Genomic DNA, 16,151 nt, shown 5'->3' with positions numbered 1-16,151 from the left:
TGTGTTGAGTGTCAGGTTTCAAACTAATGTTGGACCCAGTATCTTGCTTTTTTTCGGTTGCCTTGATTGACCATTCCAGTGCCATCAGAGTGGAGGAAATGTATGTACTCTGAGCTGAGAAAACATTTTTGCTCTACAGGCAGCAGCACAAGGAAAGGAAAACCATTTATTCAGTGTGAAGAATGAGCGACAGTTTCAAGGAAGTAAGTGCTGTTCATATGTAGGCTAAAGGGTTTACCTGTCAAAGTTACAGACATTTCTTTATAAATACGTCTTCAGTATCTCTCAATTCAGAGCTACCTTTATGATTGCTTCCTGTATGGAACAAGACTATCCCTTGGCAAATAGATGGCGTCAGTAGAAATGGCTTATTATAAGCTAATGCAGTACGCACCCACACCATTATCAAGCACAACCACAGACCTTATGTTTTATGAATTGTTTATACAGGATGGGTATGAGAGGATATGGGGTCATTAACAGTGTGTGTCTCTCGGGGTCCTGACATTCAGGAGACACAGTTCAGGGGTCCTTCACTGTCCCTGCAGAGGAGGGTCATCCATTTCTCCAGCGGTGAGACTCTGGAGGAAGATGACAGTGAGGAGGAGGATACATTACAAGAGGAGGTGTTTAGGGAGCCTGAAGACATGGTAGGGAAGTGTTCAAACAGTTAAGATTTTGATTCTTAGTATAAATAACATTTAGTCCATGAGCACAGTTGGAATGCAGCACTGATCTGTGTGTGTGTTTTAGCCCAAATTCCCATGGAGAGCTTTTACTTGGTCTCTGGGCAGGAAGTCATTGCGCAGTAAGTTGCATTCCATTCATGTGTGCTCTTGAAACAATTTAAAAAAGCATTGTCTTACATAACATGTTTTTGCCTTTAGCTTGTGATTTTCTTGGGGAAAAACTGGCTGGTGTACTTGGCCTCAACACTGCCAAATACCAGTATGCTGTAGATGAACATCAGCGTGACAACAAGGTAAGGTACATACAACATTACACACACATACGGCCAGGAGTCTTTCTTGACCACATAAGAGTCATGAGTTTTTCCTGACCATGTGAGCTGACTAGGTACAACCTGGTGATAGGCACTAAGCCCCAGAGTTGTTCTCTGGTCAGGTAAAGTGGTCAGGAAAAGTTTCTGGACCTACACATAAAGCCTGCACAACATAGTCAGAAATGTAGACCACATATGCATTTGTTTCCAATCTTCAGTCAAATTCTTAGCTCTTGATTAAACATACACCAACTTTAATAATTTAGCAGTCACACTCAAACAGAACTCTTTTTCTAAACCGATATTGCAAAACGTTTAAGCTATCGGTTTTGTTCCCTTCTAGAACACAGGCAGTAAAGACACCGAATGCTCCTATGAGAAAAGAAGGGAGAGAATCCACGTTTCTTCGAGGATGAGCAGTGAATATGGTGCCACAAGCTCCCACAGAGTCCCTGCTGGTTCTCAAGCCACTGAGCACAGAACTACAGGATCCCACAACATGGGTTATCAAGATGATAATGAGCATTGAAAAAGAACTAGGCTAATAAACAAATCAAATGTTATTTGTCACACTGAATACAACAGGTGTAGACCTTACCGTGAAATGCTTACTTACATTTTTTTTTGCATTGTTTGTTAAGTTGTAAGTAAAAAAAAAAGCTAAATCAACTAAAGGAAAAATAGTAACACAATAGTATGCATTGAACGCATTAAACTTGTTGTGCTAACAAACTAAGAGAGCAAATATTTATATTGCTGTGTGTATTTGTTGGTGTTCCTCTGTGATTTCTACTGTATTGCACTTTATCTGACTATATTAATACAATTCTGAAATGTTAATTAAAAACATGCAGTATACATTTTCCATGCATGCCTTCAATTTAGTTGAATTTCTGACTAAATGAGTTTTGTACATTATGCGTGCAAATATCGAATAAATGTTCTGGATAGCACAGAGCATAGATAATTGCTGTGTATAACTGATCACTTTGGCTAGGTATAAAAAATAATCGACGAGGATGGGATTCGAACCCACGCGTGCAGAGCACAATGGATTAGCAGTCCATCGCCTTAACCACTCGGCCACCTCGTCGTAGTGCTTCCTGTTTTAAAACAGTTACCCTTATCAAACCACATGAACTACATCATTTTTACCTGACTGCAAATACTACTGCATGTTTGTATGTTCTGTATTTTTCGCAACATTTAACGTTGCATTTTAGAATTGTTCTGTTTTGATTTTCATAAATAAAATGTATTTGTTTTAGCTAGCTAGTTACATCTGTCTCAAGCATTGTGGTAGCTAATTTAAAGCCAACTTATTCTTCATCCGAATTGTGGTGGAGGCACCGCATGAATGGTGTGACGCAATTATAGAGCCTCTGGAGGCATGCAGAGGCCATATTGAGCTCTGTACCGCATCGCTGTGCGCCTCTCAAATTTAGTAACAATGTGGATGGCTCCGTATAGCTCCGCATTGACATGATTGGTTGACGGCAGGTGAGTGTAGGAGGTCCTGTATAAACACAAACTCACTTCCTTGTCAACTTCCTTCACGACAGCTCTGCGCTGCTCCGCGGAACGCAAGAAGTGTGAATGCCCTGACTTCCACAGAAGCCATATCTTCGTAAATGCTGCACAGCCAATGCAGAGATTGGACTGACCATGTAAAGCCTTTTAGCCAGCAAGCAAGCGTTTCAAGTTTGACCTAACAGCGTTTGGAAAACATTTGATACGCATGCGCACTGTCTTTGAATTCAAAACCCATAGTAGCAGCAGCGAGTGCTTTGAAAGCTAACATGCAAATGGCTGACAGAATCATTTCGGCTGTTTCGGATTACCCCGAGTTGTATAACATAACTTTAAACTCATACAGGGACTCACAGAGAAAGGCAAGGGCATGGAGGGCTGTAAGTCTGCAAGTAGAAATGCCTGGTAAGGTCAGCTTGCTTCTAGCAATAGCTTGCTAACTACCCAGTTAACGTTAGCTAGTAAACTAGCCAACTAGCTAGCTATAGCTACGTGAACTGTTGTTGACCAAACTTTCTCTCACCTAGGTAGCTACGTACCTAGCTACATCCTTAGCTAGATAGCTACCTGCCAATTGTTATCCCCCAAATAAAACAACAATGTGAACCCTGCAATAAGGTAAATTATGAATAAATACATGTTTACATAACATTCAAGAAATGTCATGTGTGTATTTTAATCATGGTCAGACTATCCATAGGTCAGATTGAGATTGCTCTATTTGTGTTAGTTGCAGATATCCTGACCCCACTTCCCTCTTATTTTTGTGTTACGTCTCATTTGGGGTGTTTAGTGGATGACTGTCGGAATAAATGGAAGAACCTGAGGGACACTTTTGTCAAATTCAAGCGGGCTAAGCAGCAGAGGAGAGCATCTGGGGAGCTGGACATAAACAAGAAGACCTGGATGCACAGCAGAAGCATGTCCTTCCTTACCCCCTTCATCCAGGCCAAGGGCTTGCAAGGAGACACCACAGATGAGGAGGAGGAAAGGGAGAGGAACAGAGAAAGTACCACAGAAGGTGTGGATGATAAATCACCCTACATTATCCATGAGATCGAGGGGGACCAGGCAGACGATGAGGATGCTCCCTCTCCTGCCCCTGTGTCCGGATCCAATGAGCCCAGGAGGAAGAGGAGGTGGCAGATGGATGGGATGGACGGACTGGAGGACATAGAGGATGAGATGTTCTTCTTTAGTTTGCTCCCGTATCTTAGGAAGCTCCCCCATAGAAAGAAGAGTGCTGTAAAATTGAAAATACACCAACTTCTACATGAAGCAGCATTCCAATAACCCACTGCCCAGCCCCTGCCCTCAATTCTGTTTCCACGGTTTTGTAAAGCACAAGCCTTCATTTTGTCCTGTTATCAACTATTGTTCTATATTCAGTTTGATACTATGCCTGTTTATGGTTATTGCAAAGTCAATTGTTAACAAATAAATGCTTTCAACATTTGAGGGCCTGAATTGACTACTTTGTCTGAGCAATTCTCCCACATGCTCAAAATAATAAAACATTAAAGTCTTCACCCTGGGCTGATGCGATTGGAAACCGTTAGCAATGGTGATGCTACCAGTTGAGCAAGGTTAAACATTATGCGAATCATTGAAAAATCCAGGAGGTGAGGGAAGAAGTGCCAACACAAGTAGTATTTGTTTTGAATGCAGAAGCAGAGAGGGGTACTTTTCAATACTTACCAGGTGGGGGCAGTCACAGTCTCACTGTCAAAGAACAAAAGTTATTTCTCCAGCCAAGGAGTGTTGTCCACCATCAGTTTCCTTTATGGACTGAGCTTAACCTGTTATTGTTAACTAACACTGATTTGCATGGGAAGGCACTCTGAACTGGTTATGTAGCATCCCACATGTCAGCAGCACTGTAGAGTCTACCATTGCAGAAAACCTTTATCAAGTGCTTAAGGGCCTCTCTGGTTTACTTGGACACTTAAACCAATCTACGGCACTGCTTCGGTATGTACCAGCTCAATCCCAATGCCTCTCTATAGCCCCGTTTATACCTGGTGCTAACATGGGTTCTCTATCCTGATATTGTCTACATTCTGATTATCCATTCTGTTATCCATCCACTGTGTCTGCATTGTGACCAGATGTCCTGGTCCCTTCTTTATGCAAATTATTTCACAGCTATTCATTCAAAATATGATTTATTTAATGTAAGACACATATTGATGTAACCAATCAATGGTGCCACCTGTCAATGAGGGTGGAAGAATTTTGATTTAAATGGTTTCTCTGTCCAGATTGGTCTACACTTGTAAGATATTCCTGCCCACCTCTGGAGGTGGGCAGGATGATCTGATCACAATCAGATCACAGTGTGTCTTTTGATTGTGCCCACATTTTTAGACAGTTGTAGACAATCAGAATGTGAACTTTTCAGACAGACCATTTCACTCTCCAAAATTCTAGCAACCGGGGCCGGCTCTACGGGTTGGCTAAGCTGGGCATGGACCCGCCCAGATAGAATTTGTACCCCCCCCCCAGTTTTAGTTTTGTTTCCCCATAAACATAACAAATGGTATATGAATTACCTTGTTTGGGTTTGCCAGTGTAGTGCTGCCAGTAGCACAGACCGGGACAGTGTGCTCTCATGATCTGAGGAGGGGTGAGGGAGAGGGATGTAATAATTTCATTGTAGTTAAAATCCAAAAACGAATTCTGATTGGGCACTTAACCATGCAATGCCATAAGGTACCGCCTTCATTAACTTGTTTAGGAATCTCATTGGATCCCAGGGCGAGGGGGTTTTTACTCACAGAGAAGGGGGAAAATGGTTCAATTTTGCAGACTGCTACAGCTAATAATAGACTAGAGATGGAGTGCGGAAGCCCACTCAATCCATTCTATTGTTTTTTAATGAAGAATCTCTCCCTTCTCACATGTATTTGGGTTGTATGAGATTCCTTATGAGAGCCTTCGTGCCCAAACCCATGCAGTGTGATAAATGTTAATTATTTTGTCAGGTGTATGTAGACGGGAGGAGTATTATATGCCAGCTGAGCCTAAATGATGCAATTGTTGTGGTGAACATGCACCCGAATTACTGAAGTGTCCTGTTAGGGTGAAAGAGATGGAGGTGGCAAGAATAAGGGCTGTCCAATGTCTCCTATCCTGAGGCGTTCAGAACAGTGGAAGAAAGGTTGAATAAGTTGAATAAGTAATGGTAGGAGTAGAGACACAAGATTATATTCCTTGTCATTAGAGGGATCCTGATATATTGCATGTTACGAAGGTGGACTTTGTAGCGTTTATCACTTTGGTTATCAACTGGACAGCGCAAACAGAGAGGACATCTGTGAAAATAGGCATTGTGAGTGCAGCTGAGCGTTTTTGTGATTCAGGAATTTTTCTGCAGAGGCATTTCCAGGAATCCTGTCAACGAATGCTCTGTCCTCACAGGCACCTGAGCCTGTGTAAGGATTTGATTTCAATGTGACTGAAGGAGTGAGATGGTTGTTTGATTCATTTTTGTATTATGTCGTCCCCCCCTTCCCACAATGGAATATTTTTGTTTCAATACCCCGTAGAGTAGGTAGCGGCAATACACCAATAGGTGTAGTCTGCCATACAACTTTAAAGAAGAAGAATAGGCTAGCTAGTAGCAACTAGCTTCGTTGAGTTTTGGTAGCGGCCCGCTGAATAATTATAGTTAGTTGGCTAAGCTTTGATCAGCATGGGATATCATATGATATGATAATGGCGCAGGAGGAAATGGCTTCCGTTTTACGGGCTCTTATCCAATTGTGCTATTGTGTGTGTTTTTTTGCGTTATTTGTAACTTATTTTGTACATAATGTTTCTGCCACCGTCTCTTATGACTGAAAAGAGCTTCTCGATATCAGGACAGCAATTACTCACCTCGTACTGGATGAAGATTTTTTATTTAACGTGTTGGACTCAAAGGATTTACTTCAGACACCCAACAAGGCCCAAATCACCATCATTCGCATGAAGAAGAGATTAAGATATCGGGGACGTAGGTCGGGGTGCCTTGTAAGGATCCAATGGCAAGTGGGTAATCTGCCTCTACCATCAGTCCTATGAGTCAATGTAAAATTATTGGATGACAAAATGGACGAGCTACAGTCATGAATATCCTACTAACGGGACATTAAAAACTGTAATATCTTATGTTTCAGCTAGTCGTGGATAACATACAGCTGGTGGGGTTTTCAAAGCATCAGCAAGATAGAACAGCTGCCTCCGGTAAGACAAGGGGTGGTGGTCTGTGTATATTTGTAAACAACAGCTGGTGCACGAAACCTAGTCTTGAGGTTTTGCTCACCTGAGGTAGAGTATCTCATGATAAGCTGTAGACTACACTATTTACCAAGAGAGTTTTCATCTATATTTTTTGTAGCTGTCTATTTACCACCACAAACCGATGCTGATAGTAAGACCGCACTCAATGAGCTGTATAAGGCCATAAACAAACAGGAAAACACTCATCCAGAGGCTGCGCTCCTAGTGGCCAGGGACTTTAATGCAGGGAACAAATCCATTTAACCTCATTTCTACCAGCATGTTAAATGTGCAACCAGAGGAAAAAAACTGTAGACCAGCTTTACTCCACACACAGAGACACGTACAAAGCTCCCCCTCGCCCTCCATTTGGCAAATCTGATCATAATTATATCCTCCTGATTCCTGCTTACAAGCAGGAAGCACCAGTGACGCGCTAAATAAAGAAGTGGTCAGATGATGCAGATGCTAAGCGACAGGACTGTTGTGCTCGCACAGACTGGAATATGTTCCGGGATTCTTCCGATGGCATTGAGGAGTACACCACATCAGTCACTGGTTTCATCAATAAGTCCATCAATGACGTCGTCCCCACAGTGACCGTACGTACATACACCAACCAGAAGCCATGGATTACAGGCAACATCTGCACTGAGCTAAAGGGTAGAGCTGCAGCTTTCAAGGAGTGGGACTCTAACCCGGACGCTTATAAGAAATCCCGCTATGCCCTCCGACGAACAATCGAACAGGCAAAGCGTCAATGCAGGACTAAGATTGAATTGTACTACACCGGCTCTGACGCTCGTCGGATGTAGCAGGGCTTGCAAACTATTACAGATTACAAAGGGAAGCACAGATGCGAGCTGCCCAGTGACACAAGCCTGCCAGACAAGCTAAATTACTTCTATGCTCGCTTCGAGGCAAGCAACACTGAAGCATGCATGAGAGCATGAGCTGTTCCAGACAACTGTGTGATCACGCTCTTCGTAGCTGATGTGAGTAAGACTTTAAACAGGTCAACATTCACAAGGCCGCACAGCCAGACGGATTACCGGTACATGTACTCCGAACATGCGCTGACCAACAGGCAAATGTCTTCACTGACATTTTCAACCTGTCTCTAACCGAGTCTGTAAAACCAACGTGTTTCAAGCAGAACCCCATAGTCCCTGTTCCCAAGAACACCAAGGAAACCTGCCTAAATGACTACCGACCCGTAGCACTCACGTTTGTAGTCATGAAGTGGTTTGAAAGGCTGGCTCACATCAACACCATTATCCCAGAAACCATAGACCCACTCCGTTTGAATACCGCCCCAACAGATCCACATACTTCGCAATCTCTATTGCACTCAACAGTGCCCTTTCCCACCTGGACAAAAGGAACACCTGCATGAGAATGTTGTTCATTGACTAGAGCTCAGCGTTCAACAGCATAGTGCTCTCAAAGCTCATCACGAAGCTAAAGACCCTGGGACTAAACACCTCCCTCTGCAACTGGATCCTGGACTTCCTGACGGGCCGCCCCCAGGTGGTAAGGGTAGGCAACAACACATCTGCCATGCTGATTCTCAACACGGGGGCCCCTCATGGGTGTGTGCGTAGTCCCCTTCTGTGCTCCCTGTTCACCCATGACTGGGTGGCCAAGCATGACTACAACACCATCATAGAGTATGCCGATGACAGGCCTGATCACCGACAACGATGAGACAGCCTATATCGAGGAGGTCGACAACAACCTCTCCCTCAACGTGATCAAGACAAAGGAGATGACCGTGGACTACAGGAAAAGGAGGCCCGAGCACACAAGCATTCTCATCGACGGGGCTGTAGTGGAACAGGTTGAGAGCTTCAAGTTTCTTGGTGTCCAAATCACCAACAAACTATCATGGTCCAAACACACCAAGACAGTCGTGAAGAGGGCACGACAATGCCTATTCCTCCTCAGGAGACTGAAAATATTTCCAATTGGTCTTCAGATCCTCAAACGTTATACAGCTGCACCATCGAGACCATCCTGACTAGTTGCATCACCGCCTGGTATGGTAACTGCTCGGCCTCTGACCGCAAGGTGCTACAGAGGGTAGTGCGTAATGTGAGAGCAAAATTGCAAGATTATGTTATAAATACTGTTATTGCATCAAATGGTTGTTTTATGAATATGACAGGAGTTTCTTAGAACACTCTCATCTGTGTGTGTTCTACTGAGAATGGGCCTCTGGGTGCTTAATGCTGACAGAATATTTACGATGCCTTGGGTGATAAACCTAACAAGACCGCATTTCGTAGCATGAGTTGGTGTTTCTGTTCTATGAGGTACCAGGGTGGAGATGGCTCCAGTATGGATAAACTGGAAAGGAACTTTGTTTTGGGCGCCAGACCCTGGTTTCTACACAATGAGAAGTCTTTACAGCAGATACGGTTTGCTGTGAATTATTAGTATCTTTCGGACGAATCCTAACCTTGTGACCCATTCCATACATCTGTTGTTTGTCATGAACATTCAGGAGGATGTACTTTGCTATAAAATGCTGTGGCTCAAATCCACTCTTTGGGCTCTCAACGAATCACCTATTGGTGGGTCGTTGACAAGCTTCATTATTGCAATAATTAATCAATGTTACTAATACGTTTTGAATAAAGTAATATCCTGATTGGTGATTGACCTTGTCTCTCCTCATTATTGATTAGAATTTCCACAACAGAACGGCCCAGTACATCGCTGGGGCCAAGCTTCCTGCCACCCAGGGCCTCTATTCCAGGCGGTGTCAGAGGAAGGCCCTAAAAATTGCCAAAGACTCCAGCCACCCTAGTCATAGACTGTTCTCTCTGCTACCGCATGCAACGCGGCACCGGAGCGCCAAGTCTAGGTCCAAAAGGCTTCTTAACAGCTTCTACCGCCAAGCCATAAGACTGCTGAACAGCTAATCAAATGGCTACCCGGACTAATTGCTTTGACACCCCCCCTTTCTTTACACATGTGCTACTCGCTGTTTATTATCTATGCATAGTCACTTTACCCCTACTTACATGTACTGTACATATTACCTCAATTACCTCAACTAACCTGTACCCCCCACATTGACTCGTACCGGTACCCCCTGTATATAGCCTCGTTATTGTTGCTCTTTTATTTTTCACTTTAGTTTATTAAGTAAATATTTTCTGAACTCTTATTTTTCTTAAAACTGCATTGTTGGTTAAGGGCTTGTAAGTAAGCATTTCACAGTAAGATCTACAATTCTGTGCATGTGACAAATACAATTTCATTTGATTTGATTTCTGCTCCATGCGACACTGTACACAATCACCTTTTTTATGTGACTTGTCATCTTATACAGGGGTGTCTGTCACTCTGCTTACAGTGTATCAATGAAATTCACATAATGAGTGGAATATATTGTCATATATACAGTAACCCAGGTATTTCAGCAGTGCTTTGTACGCTACATTATAATTCCAAATGGTAGCACATAGTGACTCTTTCCACTTTGTCTTATGATGTAGTATTTATAGCCACATCTACATATGATTTAGTTTGACCTTTTCAACATAAGTTGATGCCAAATCAATGCATTTATGAAGTAAAAATATAAAAATGTACAGTGTTCAGCAGTTATCAAACTATATAATGTATGTTAGCTTGGCACTATATCATAATGGTTCAGAAGTTATCAGTTTTGAGCAGTTTGATGATAGTGATAGTTATTTGTATTGTTAACATGTGTATCAATGAAATTAAGATAATGAGTGGAATATATTGTTATATAATGAACAAAAATATAAGCGCAACATGTAATGGACTGTAACTCAGTAAAACCATTGAAATTGTTGCGTTTAATATTTTTGTTCAGTATAGTTTGATAATTCCTGATGTCAAATGATGTTGGAGGCAGTTTATTGTAGAGAAATTAACATTAAATTCTCTGGCAACAACTCTGGTAGACATTCCTGCGGTCTGCATGCCAATTGCACGCTCTATCAAAACTTTAGACATCTATGGCAATGTGTTGTGACAAAACTGCCCATTCTGCCTAAGTGACCTTTTATTGTCCTCAACACAAGGAGGACCTGTGTAATGATCATACTGTTTAATCAGCTTCTTCATATGCCACACCTGTTAGATGGATGGATTATCTTGGTGAAGGAGAAATGCTAACTAACAGGGATATAAAACAATTTGTGCACCAAATTTGAGAGAAATATGCTTTTTGTGTGTAAGGAAAATGTTTGGAATCTTTTATTTCAGCTCATGACTCATGGGACCAACACTTTACATGTTGCATTTATATTTTTGTTCAGTTTATTTACGTTAACTAGGCACTACAACATTTTGATTCAGTAGTCACCAGCTTTGAGCAGTTTGATTAAGTTATAGCTAATTGTATTGTTAACATGACAAGAAAATCATATAAAAAATTAAGTGAATATTGAAAAGCAGATACTTAGAATGGATATGTATCCAAATTGAAATAGTGGTTTGGTGCAGTGAACAAATGATGTTCTGAATTTGTTTGTTGTACTCAGTCATTTGAAAATATCCTTAGAGTATTGAAACATGAGCCGTTTTGATTATCTCTTTTGATTTTGTGCTTTGAATTATGAAAATGTACCACACACTTGTGAAAATTGCACAAAAGTGATTGAAAAAGAAAGATGTTACTTCCAAGACCCCTAACCTGTTTGAATACACTGAGGAGCCCATCAAACATCACCAGCCAATTATTTATGCTAAGGTGAGAGCCTTTGTGAAGGTCTGTGACATAGATTTCTGCCTACAGGAACAGTCATGTAATATACAGTGCATTTGGAAAGTATTCAGACACCTTGACTTTTTCCACGTTACAGCCTCTAGAATAGATTAAATTGTTTTTTCCCCTCATCAATCTACACACAATACCCTATGATGAAAAGGAAAAACAGGTTTTTAGACATTTAAAAAAATTCAGTTGAAATATTACATTTACATAAGTATTCAGACGATTTACTCAGTACTTTGTTGAAGCACCTTTGTCAGCGATTACAGCCTAAAGTCTTCTTGGGTATGACGCTACAAGTTAAGCATACCTGTATTTGGTGAGTTTCTCCCATTCTTTTCTGCCGATCCTCTCAAGCTCTGTTAGGTTGGATGGGGAGCGTCGCTGCACAATTATTGTCAGGTCTCTCTAGAGATGTTAGATCGGGTTCAAGTCTGGGCTCTGGCTGGGGCCACTCAAGGACATTCAGTGACTTGTTCTGAAGCTCCTCCTGCGTTGTCATGGCTGTGTGCTTAGTGCTCTGGAGCAGGTTTTCATGAAGGATTTCTCTGTACTTTGTTCCGTTCATCTTTCCCTCGATCCTGACTAGTCTCCCAGTCCCTGCCGCTGAAAAACATCCCCACAGCATGATGCTGACACCACCATGCTTCACCGTAGGGATGGTGCCAGGTTTCCTCTAGACGTGGCGCTTGGCATTCAGGCCAAAGAGTTCAAACTTGGTTTCATCAGACAAGAGAATCATGTTTCTCATAGTCTGGTCCCGTGTGGCTCAGTTGGTAGAGCATGGTGTTTGCAATGCTAAGGTTTTGGGTTCGATTCCCACAGGGGACCAGTACGGAGAAAAAATATATGAAATGTATGCATTCACTACTGTAAGTCGCTCTGGATAAGAGCGTCTGCTAAATGACTAAAAATGTAAATGAGTCCTTTAGGTGCCTTTTGAAAAACTCCAAGTGGGCTGCCATGTGCCTTTTACTGAGAAGTGGCATCTGTCTGGCTACTCGACCATAAAGGTCTTATTGGTGGAGTGCTGCAGAAATGGTTGTCCTTCTGGACGTTTCTCCTATCTCCACAGAGGATCTCTGGAGCTCTGTCAGAGTGACCATCGGGTTCTTGGTCACTTCGCTGACCAAGGCCCTTCTCCCCCGATTTCTCAGTTTGGCTGGGCAGCCAGCTCTAGGAAGAGTCTTGGGGATTCCAAACTTCTTTCATTTTAGAATGATGGAGGCCACTGTGTTCATGGGGACCTTCAATGCTGTAGAAATGTTTTTTTTCCCTTCTCCAGATCTGTGCTTCGACACAATCCTGTCTCTGAGCTTTAAGGACAATTCCTTCGACCTCATGGCTTGGTTTTTGCTCTGACATGTATTGTCAACTGTGGGACCTTATATAGACAGGTGTGAGCCTTTCCAAATCATGTCCAATCAATAGAATGTATGACAGCTAGACTCCAATCAAGTTGTAGAAACATCTCAAGGATGATCAATGGAAACAGGATGCACCTGAGCTCAATTTCGAGAATCAAGGTAAGGTATTTCTGTTTTTTTATTTTTAATATATTTGCAAATATTGCTAAAATCCTGTTTTTGCTTTGTCATTATGGAATATTGTGTGTAGAGTGATTAGGGGAAAAAACGATTTAATACATTTTAGAATAAGGCTGTAACATAACAAAATGTGGAAAAATTCAAGGGGTCTGAATACTTTCCGAATGCACTGTATATTGTAGGTTAACAGCAAGGATAAACTGATATCACAATACGCCTTGCTCTTATCGATAAAAAGATATCAACATTATATTGAAATAGCTATACTGGTGCCCACACCTAAAATGTGCACGTTGAGAAGTAATTGTATTTATCATCACATTCTTGTATGTTTAGCTTTGTGTTTAGCTTGAGTGCTTGTTTTTCAAACAACAGTATTGAATGGGGAATTGTAGCAGATACATATCCTTCTATGTTTAAATTACCAATGCTGTATTGAGATCAGAGAATTTCCAGATCACGATATGCCTTGTTCATATTGATATCAAAATATTGAAATAGCGATATTGGGTCCCACCACTAATATCTAGGATGTAAAATGTAATCCTTAATTTTAGAAAACTGATGTCCGCAGCATAAGTGAATATAATTACGTGTTTGTGTGTGTGTGTGAGAGAGAGAGATCCTTATTGATCTTAAAAATGTAATTTAATAATTACATCTGATGTGTTCATAGTAATCAAAACCAGGCTACAGCTACAAGTGAAGACACACCACCTCCCAATTACAAAGGGTATAGAGAGGGGCCGTCTTGTTTTAGGGTGAAAGCGAATCACTAATGTTTAATGCAGATTTAACACCTGCAAAGCCTTCTGGGGTGATGTACTGTACCCCGTGAGTCCAAATGTGCACTTCACATTTCCATATCATAAAACTCATGTCATATACAGTGAAAAGTTTTAATCACTAGGTTTGATGTACTCGGTCAATTGAAAATGTGCTTACAGTTTTGAAGTATGAGACATTTCAATGATCTGATTTGATTTATGTGCTTTGAGTTGTGAAAATGTTCCACATACTTAAAAAATTGCACCAAATTGATAAAAAATATAAAAATAATTCCAAGCCTCTGTGAAGTCCAGACAACTGCATGTTGATTCCCAATTGGGCCAGGAATGAATGCTCTGGGAGGCCTAATCCTACTCCCACCCAGTTTGATTACATTGTTGGATTTCGACCCAGACCCCCAAAACACACCCCATTCAAAACACTTTCAACAGGCCCCCAACCAAACCCCTACCCTCAACACCAAAAGGTTTCAACATGTCCAACCAAACCCCCCTCTTCTCCACCCACAAACTTGATCAGAAGTCATAATAGACCTTTGGCTCCCCAAATAGCATCACACACTACCACTGATCAAGGGCATAAAAGCATCCTTGTCCCACAATTGACCAATGACTTTACTTGATGAAAATCACCAAGTCTTCTGTCTTACATAAAGTCCAATACACTACCCCCAAGGTCACAACAAGTCCCTCACATGTCTTCATGGAGAGAAAAAACCCACAGACACTGAAATTTTCCACTCGTGCCCCAACATATCTGGATGTATCTGAAGAACTCATGCCAAATTTGGAACTGGTTTCTTGGGCGCTGACACATTCCTTGTGTCTTCATCATTCGGTCATACGCCCTTGATGGTACTGGGTAGACCAGACCTGTTGATAGATTTCTCAGGTGCTTCAGCCTCAATAGCAAATGATTGGCTGACCTCCATGGCTGCTGTTTGACTGGGTACAAATAGTTTCAGTCAGAATTGTCTAAACTACAGTGCATTCGGAAAGTATTCAGACCCCTTGACTTTTTACACATTTTGTTATGTTACAGCGTAATTCTAAAATTGATTAAATAATTCCCCCCCCCCTCATCAATCTACACACAATACCCTATAATGAAAAGCAAAAATAGGTTTTTAGAGTTTTTTGCAAATGCATTCCCAACCCCAAAACAGAAATATCACATTTAAATAGGTATTGAGACCCTTTACTCAGTACTTTGTTGAAGCACCGTTGGCAGCGAATACAGCCTCAAGTCTTCTTGAGTGTGACACTACAAGCTTGGCACACCTGTATTTTGGGAGTTTCTCCCATTCTTCTCTGCAGATCCTCTCAAGCTCTGTCAGGTTAGATGGGGAGTGTCGCTGCACGGCTATTTTCAGGTCTCTCCATGGATGTTCGATCGGGTTCAAGTCCAGGCTCTGGCTGGGCCACTCATGGACATTCAGAGACTTGTCCCGAATCCACTCCTGCTTTGTCTTGGCTGTGTGCTTAGGGTCATTGTCCTGTTAGAAGGTGAACCTTCACCCCAGCCTGAGGTCCTGAGCAATCTGGAGCAGGTTTTCATCAAGGATTTCTCTATACTTTGCTCTGTTCAGCTTTCCTTCGATCCTGACTAGTGTTCCAGTCCCTGCCACTGAAAAACATGCCCACAGCATGATGCTGCCACCACCATTCTTCACTGTAGGGATGGTGCCAGGTTTCCTCCAAAACTTGACACTTGGCATTCAGGCTAAAGAATTCAATCTGGGTTTCATCAGACCAGAGAATCATGTTTCTCATGCTCTGAGTCCTTTACATGCCTTTTGGCAAACTCCAAGTAGGCTGTCATGTGCCGTTTACTGAGCAGTGGCTTCCGTCTGACTACTCGATCAATGAAAGTCTGATTGGTGGAATGCTGCCGACCGAGATGGTTGTCCTTCTGGAAGGTTCACCTCCCTGACAAAGGCCCTTCTCCCCCGATTGTTCAGTTTGGCCAGGCAGCCAAATCTAGGAAGAGTCTTGGTGGCTCCAAACTTATTCCATTTAAGAATGATGGAAGCCACTGTGTTCTTGGGGACCTTCAATGCTGTAGAAATGTTTTGGTACCCTTCCTCAGATCTTAGCCTCGATACAATCCTGTTTCGGAGGTCTAAGGACAATTCCTTTAATAACCTCATGGCTTGGTTTTGGCTTTGACATGCACTGTCAACTGTGGGACATTATATAGACATCTGTGTGCCTTTCCAAATCATGTCCAATGAATGGAATTTACCACAGGTGGATACCAATCA

At 42.1% G+C, this 16,151-nt stretch overlaps 2 protein-coding genes and 1 non-coding gene across 3 annotated transcripts; 2 read left to right on the top strand and 1 right to left on the bottom strand.

Moving 5' to 3' along the window:
• The first annotated feature begins 85 nt into the window (after positions 1 to 85).
• Positions 86 to 2,273, top strand: cn024 (CN024 protein). The gene is given in 5 exon segments (NM_001146434.1): positions 86 to 203; positions 513 to 650; positions 754 to 808; positions 888 to 982; positions 1,347 to 2,273. Coding segments are annotated over 5 exon segments (495 nt in total). The 5' UTR covers positions 86 to 182; the 3' UTR covers positions 1,533 to 2,273.
• On the bottom strand, positions 2,015 to 2,096 carry trnas-gcu (transfer RNA serine (anticodon GCU)). Its single transcript has one exon. It is a non-coding gene; the product is annotated as a tRNA-Ser (tRNA).
• A 254-nt stretch (positions 2,274 to 2,527) lies between the features above and the next one.
• LOC106607882 (uncharacterized) lies at positions 2,528 to 3,989 on the top strand. Its single transcript, XM_014205347.2, has 2 exons — positions 2,528 to 2,938; positions 3,327 to 3,989. Exons 1-2 carry the CDS (start codon positions 2,803 to 2,805, stop codon positions 3,824 to 3,826), a joined length of 636 nt encoding a protein of 211 aa, XP_014060822.1. The 5' UTR covers positions 2,528 to 2,802; the 3' UTR covers positions 3,827 to 3,989.
• Positions 3,990 to 16,151: the final 12,162 nt, after the last annotated feature.

The sequence above is a fragment of the Salmo salar genome, chromosome ssa06 (assembly GCF_905237065.1).
Source record: "Salmo salar chromosome ssa06, Ssal_v3.1, whole genome shotgun sequence".
In the NCBI taxonomy this organism is placed as follows: Eukaryota; Metazoa; Chordata; class Actinopteri; order Salmoniformes; family Salmonidae; genus Salmo; species Salmo salar.
This window is presented reverse-complemented; position numbering and strand designations above follow the sequence as displayed.

Coding starts and splice junctions, on each gene's coding strand:
- LOC106607882 (XM_014205347.2), top strand. CDS start 2,803: ATGCAAATGGCTGACAGAATCATTTCGGCTGTTTCGGATTACCCCGAG. Junction 2,939..3,326: donor TCTGCAAGTAGAAATGCCTG/GTAAGGTCAGCT, acceptor TGGGGTGTTTAG/TGGATGACTGTCGGAATAAA.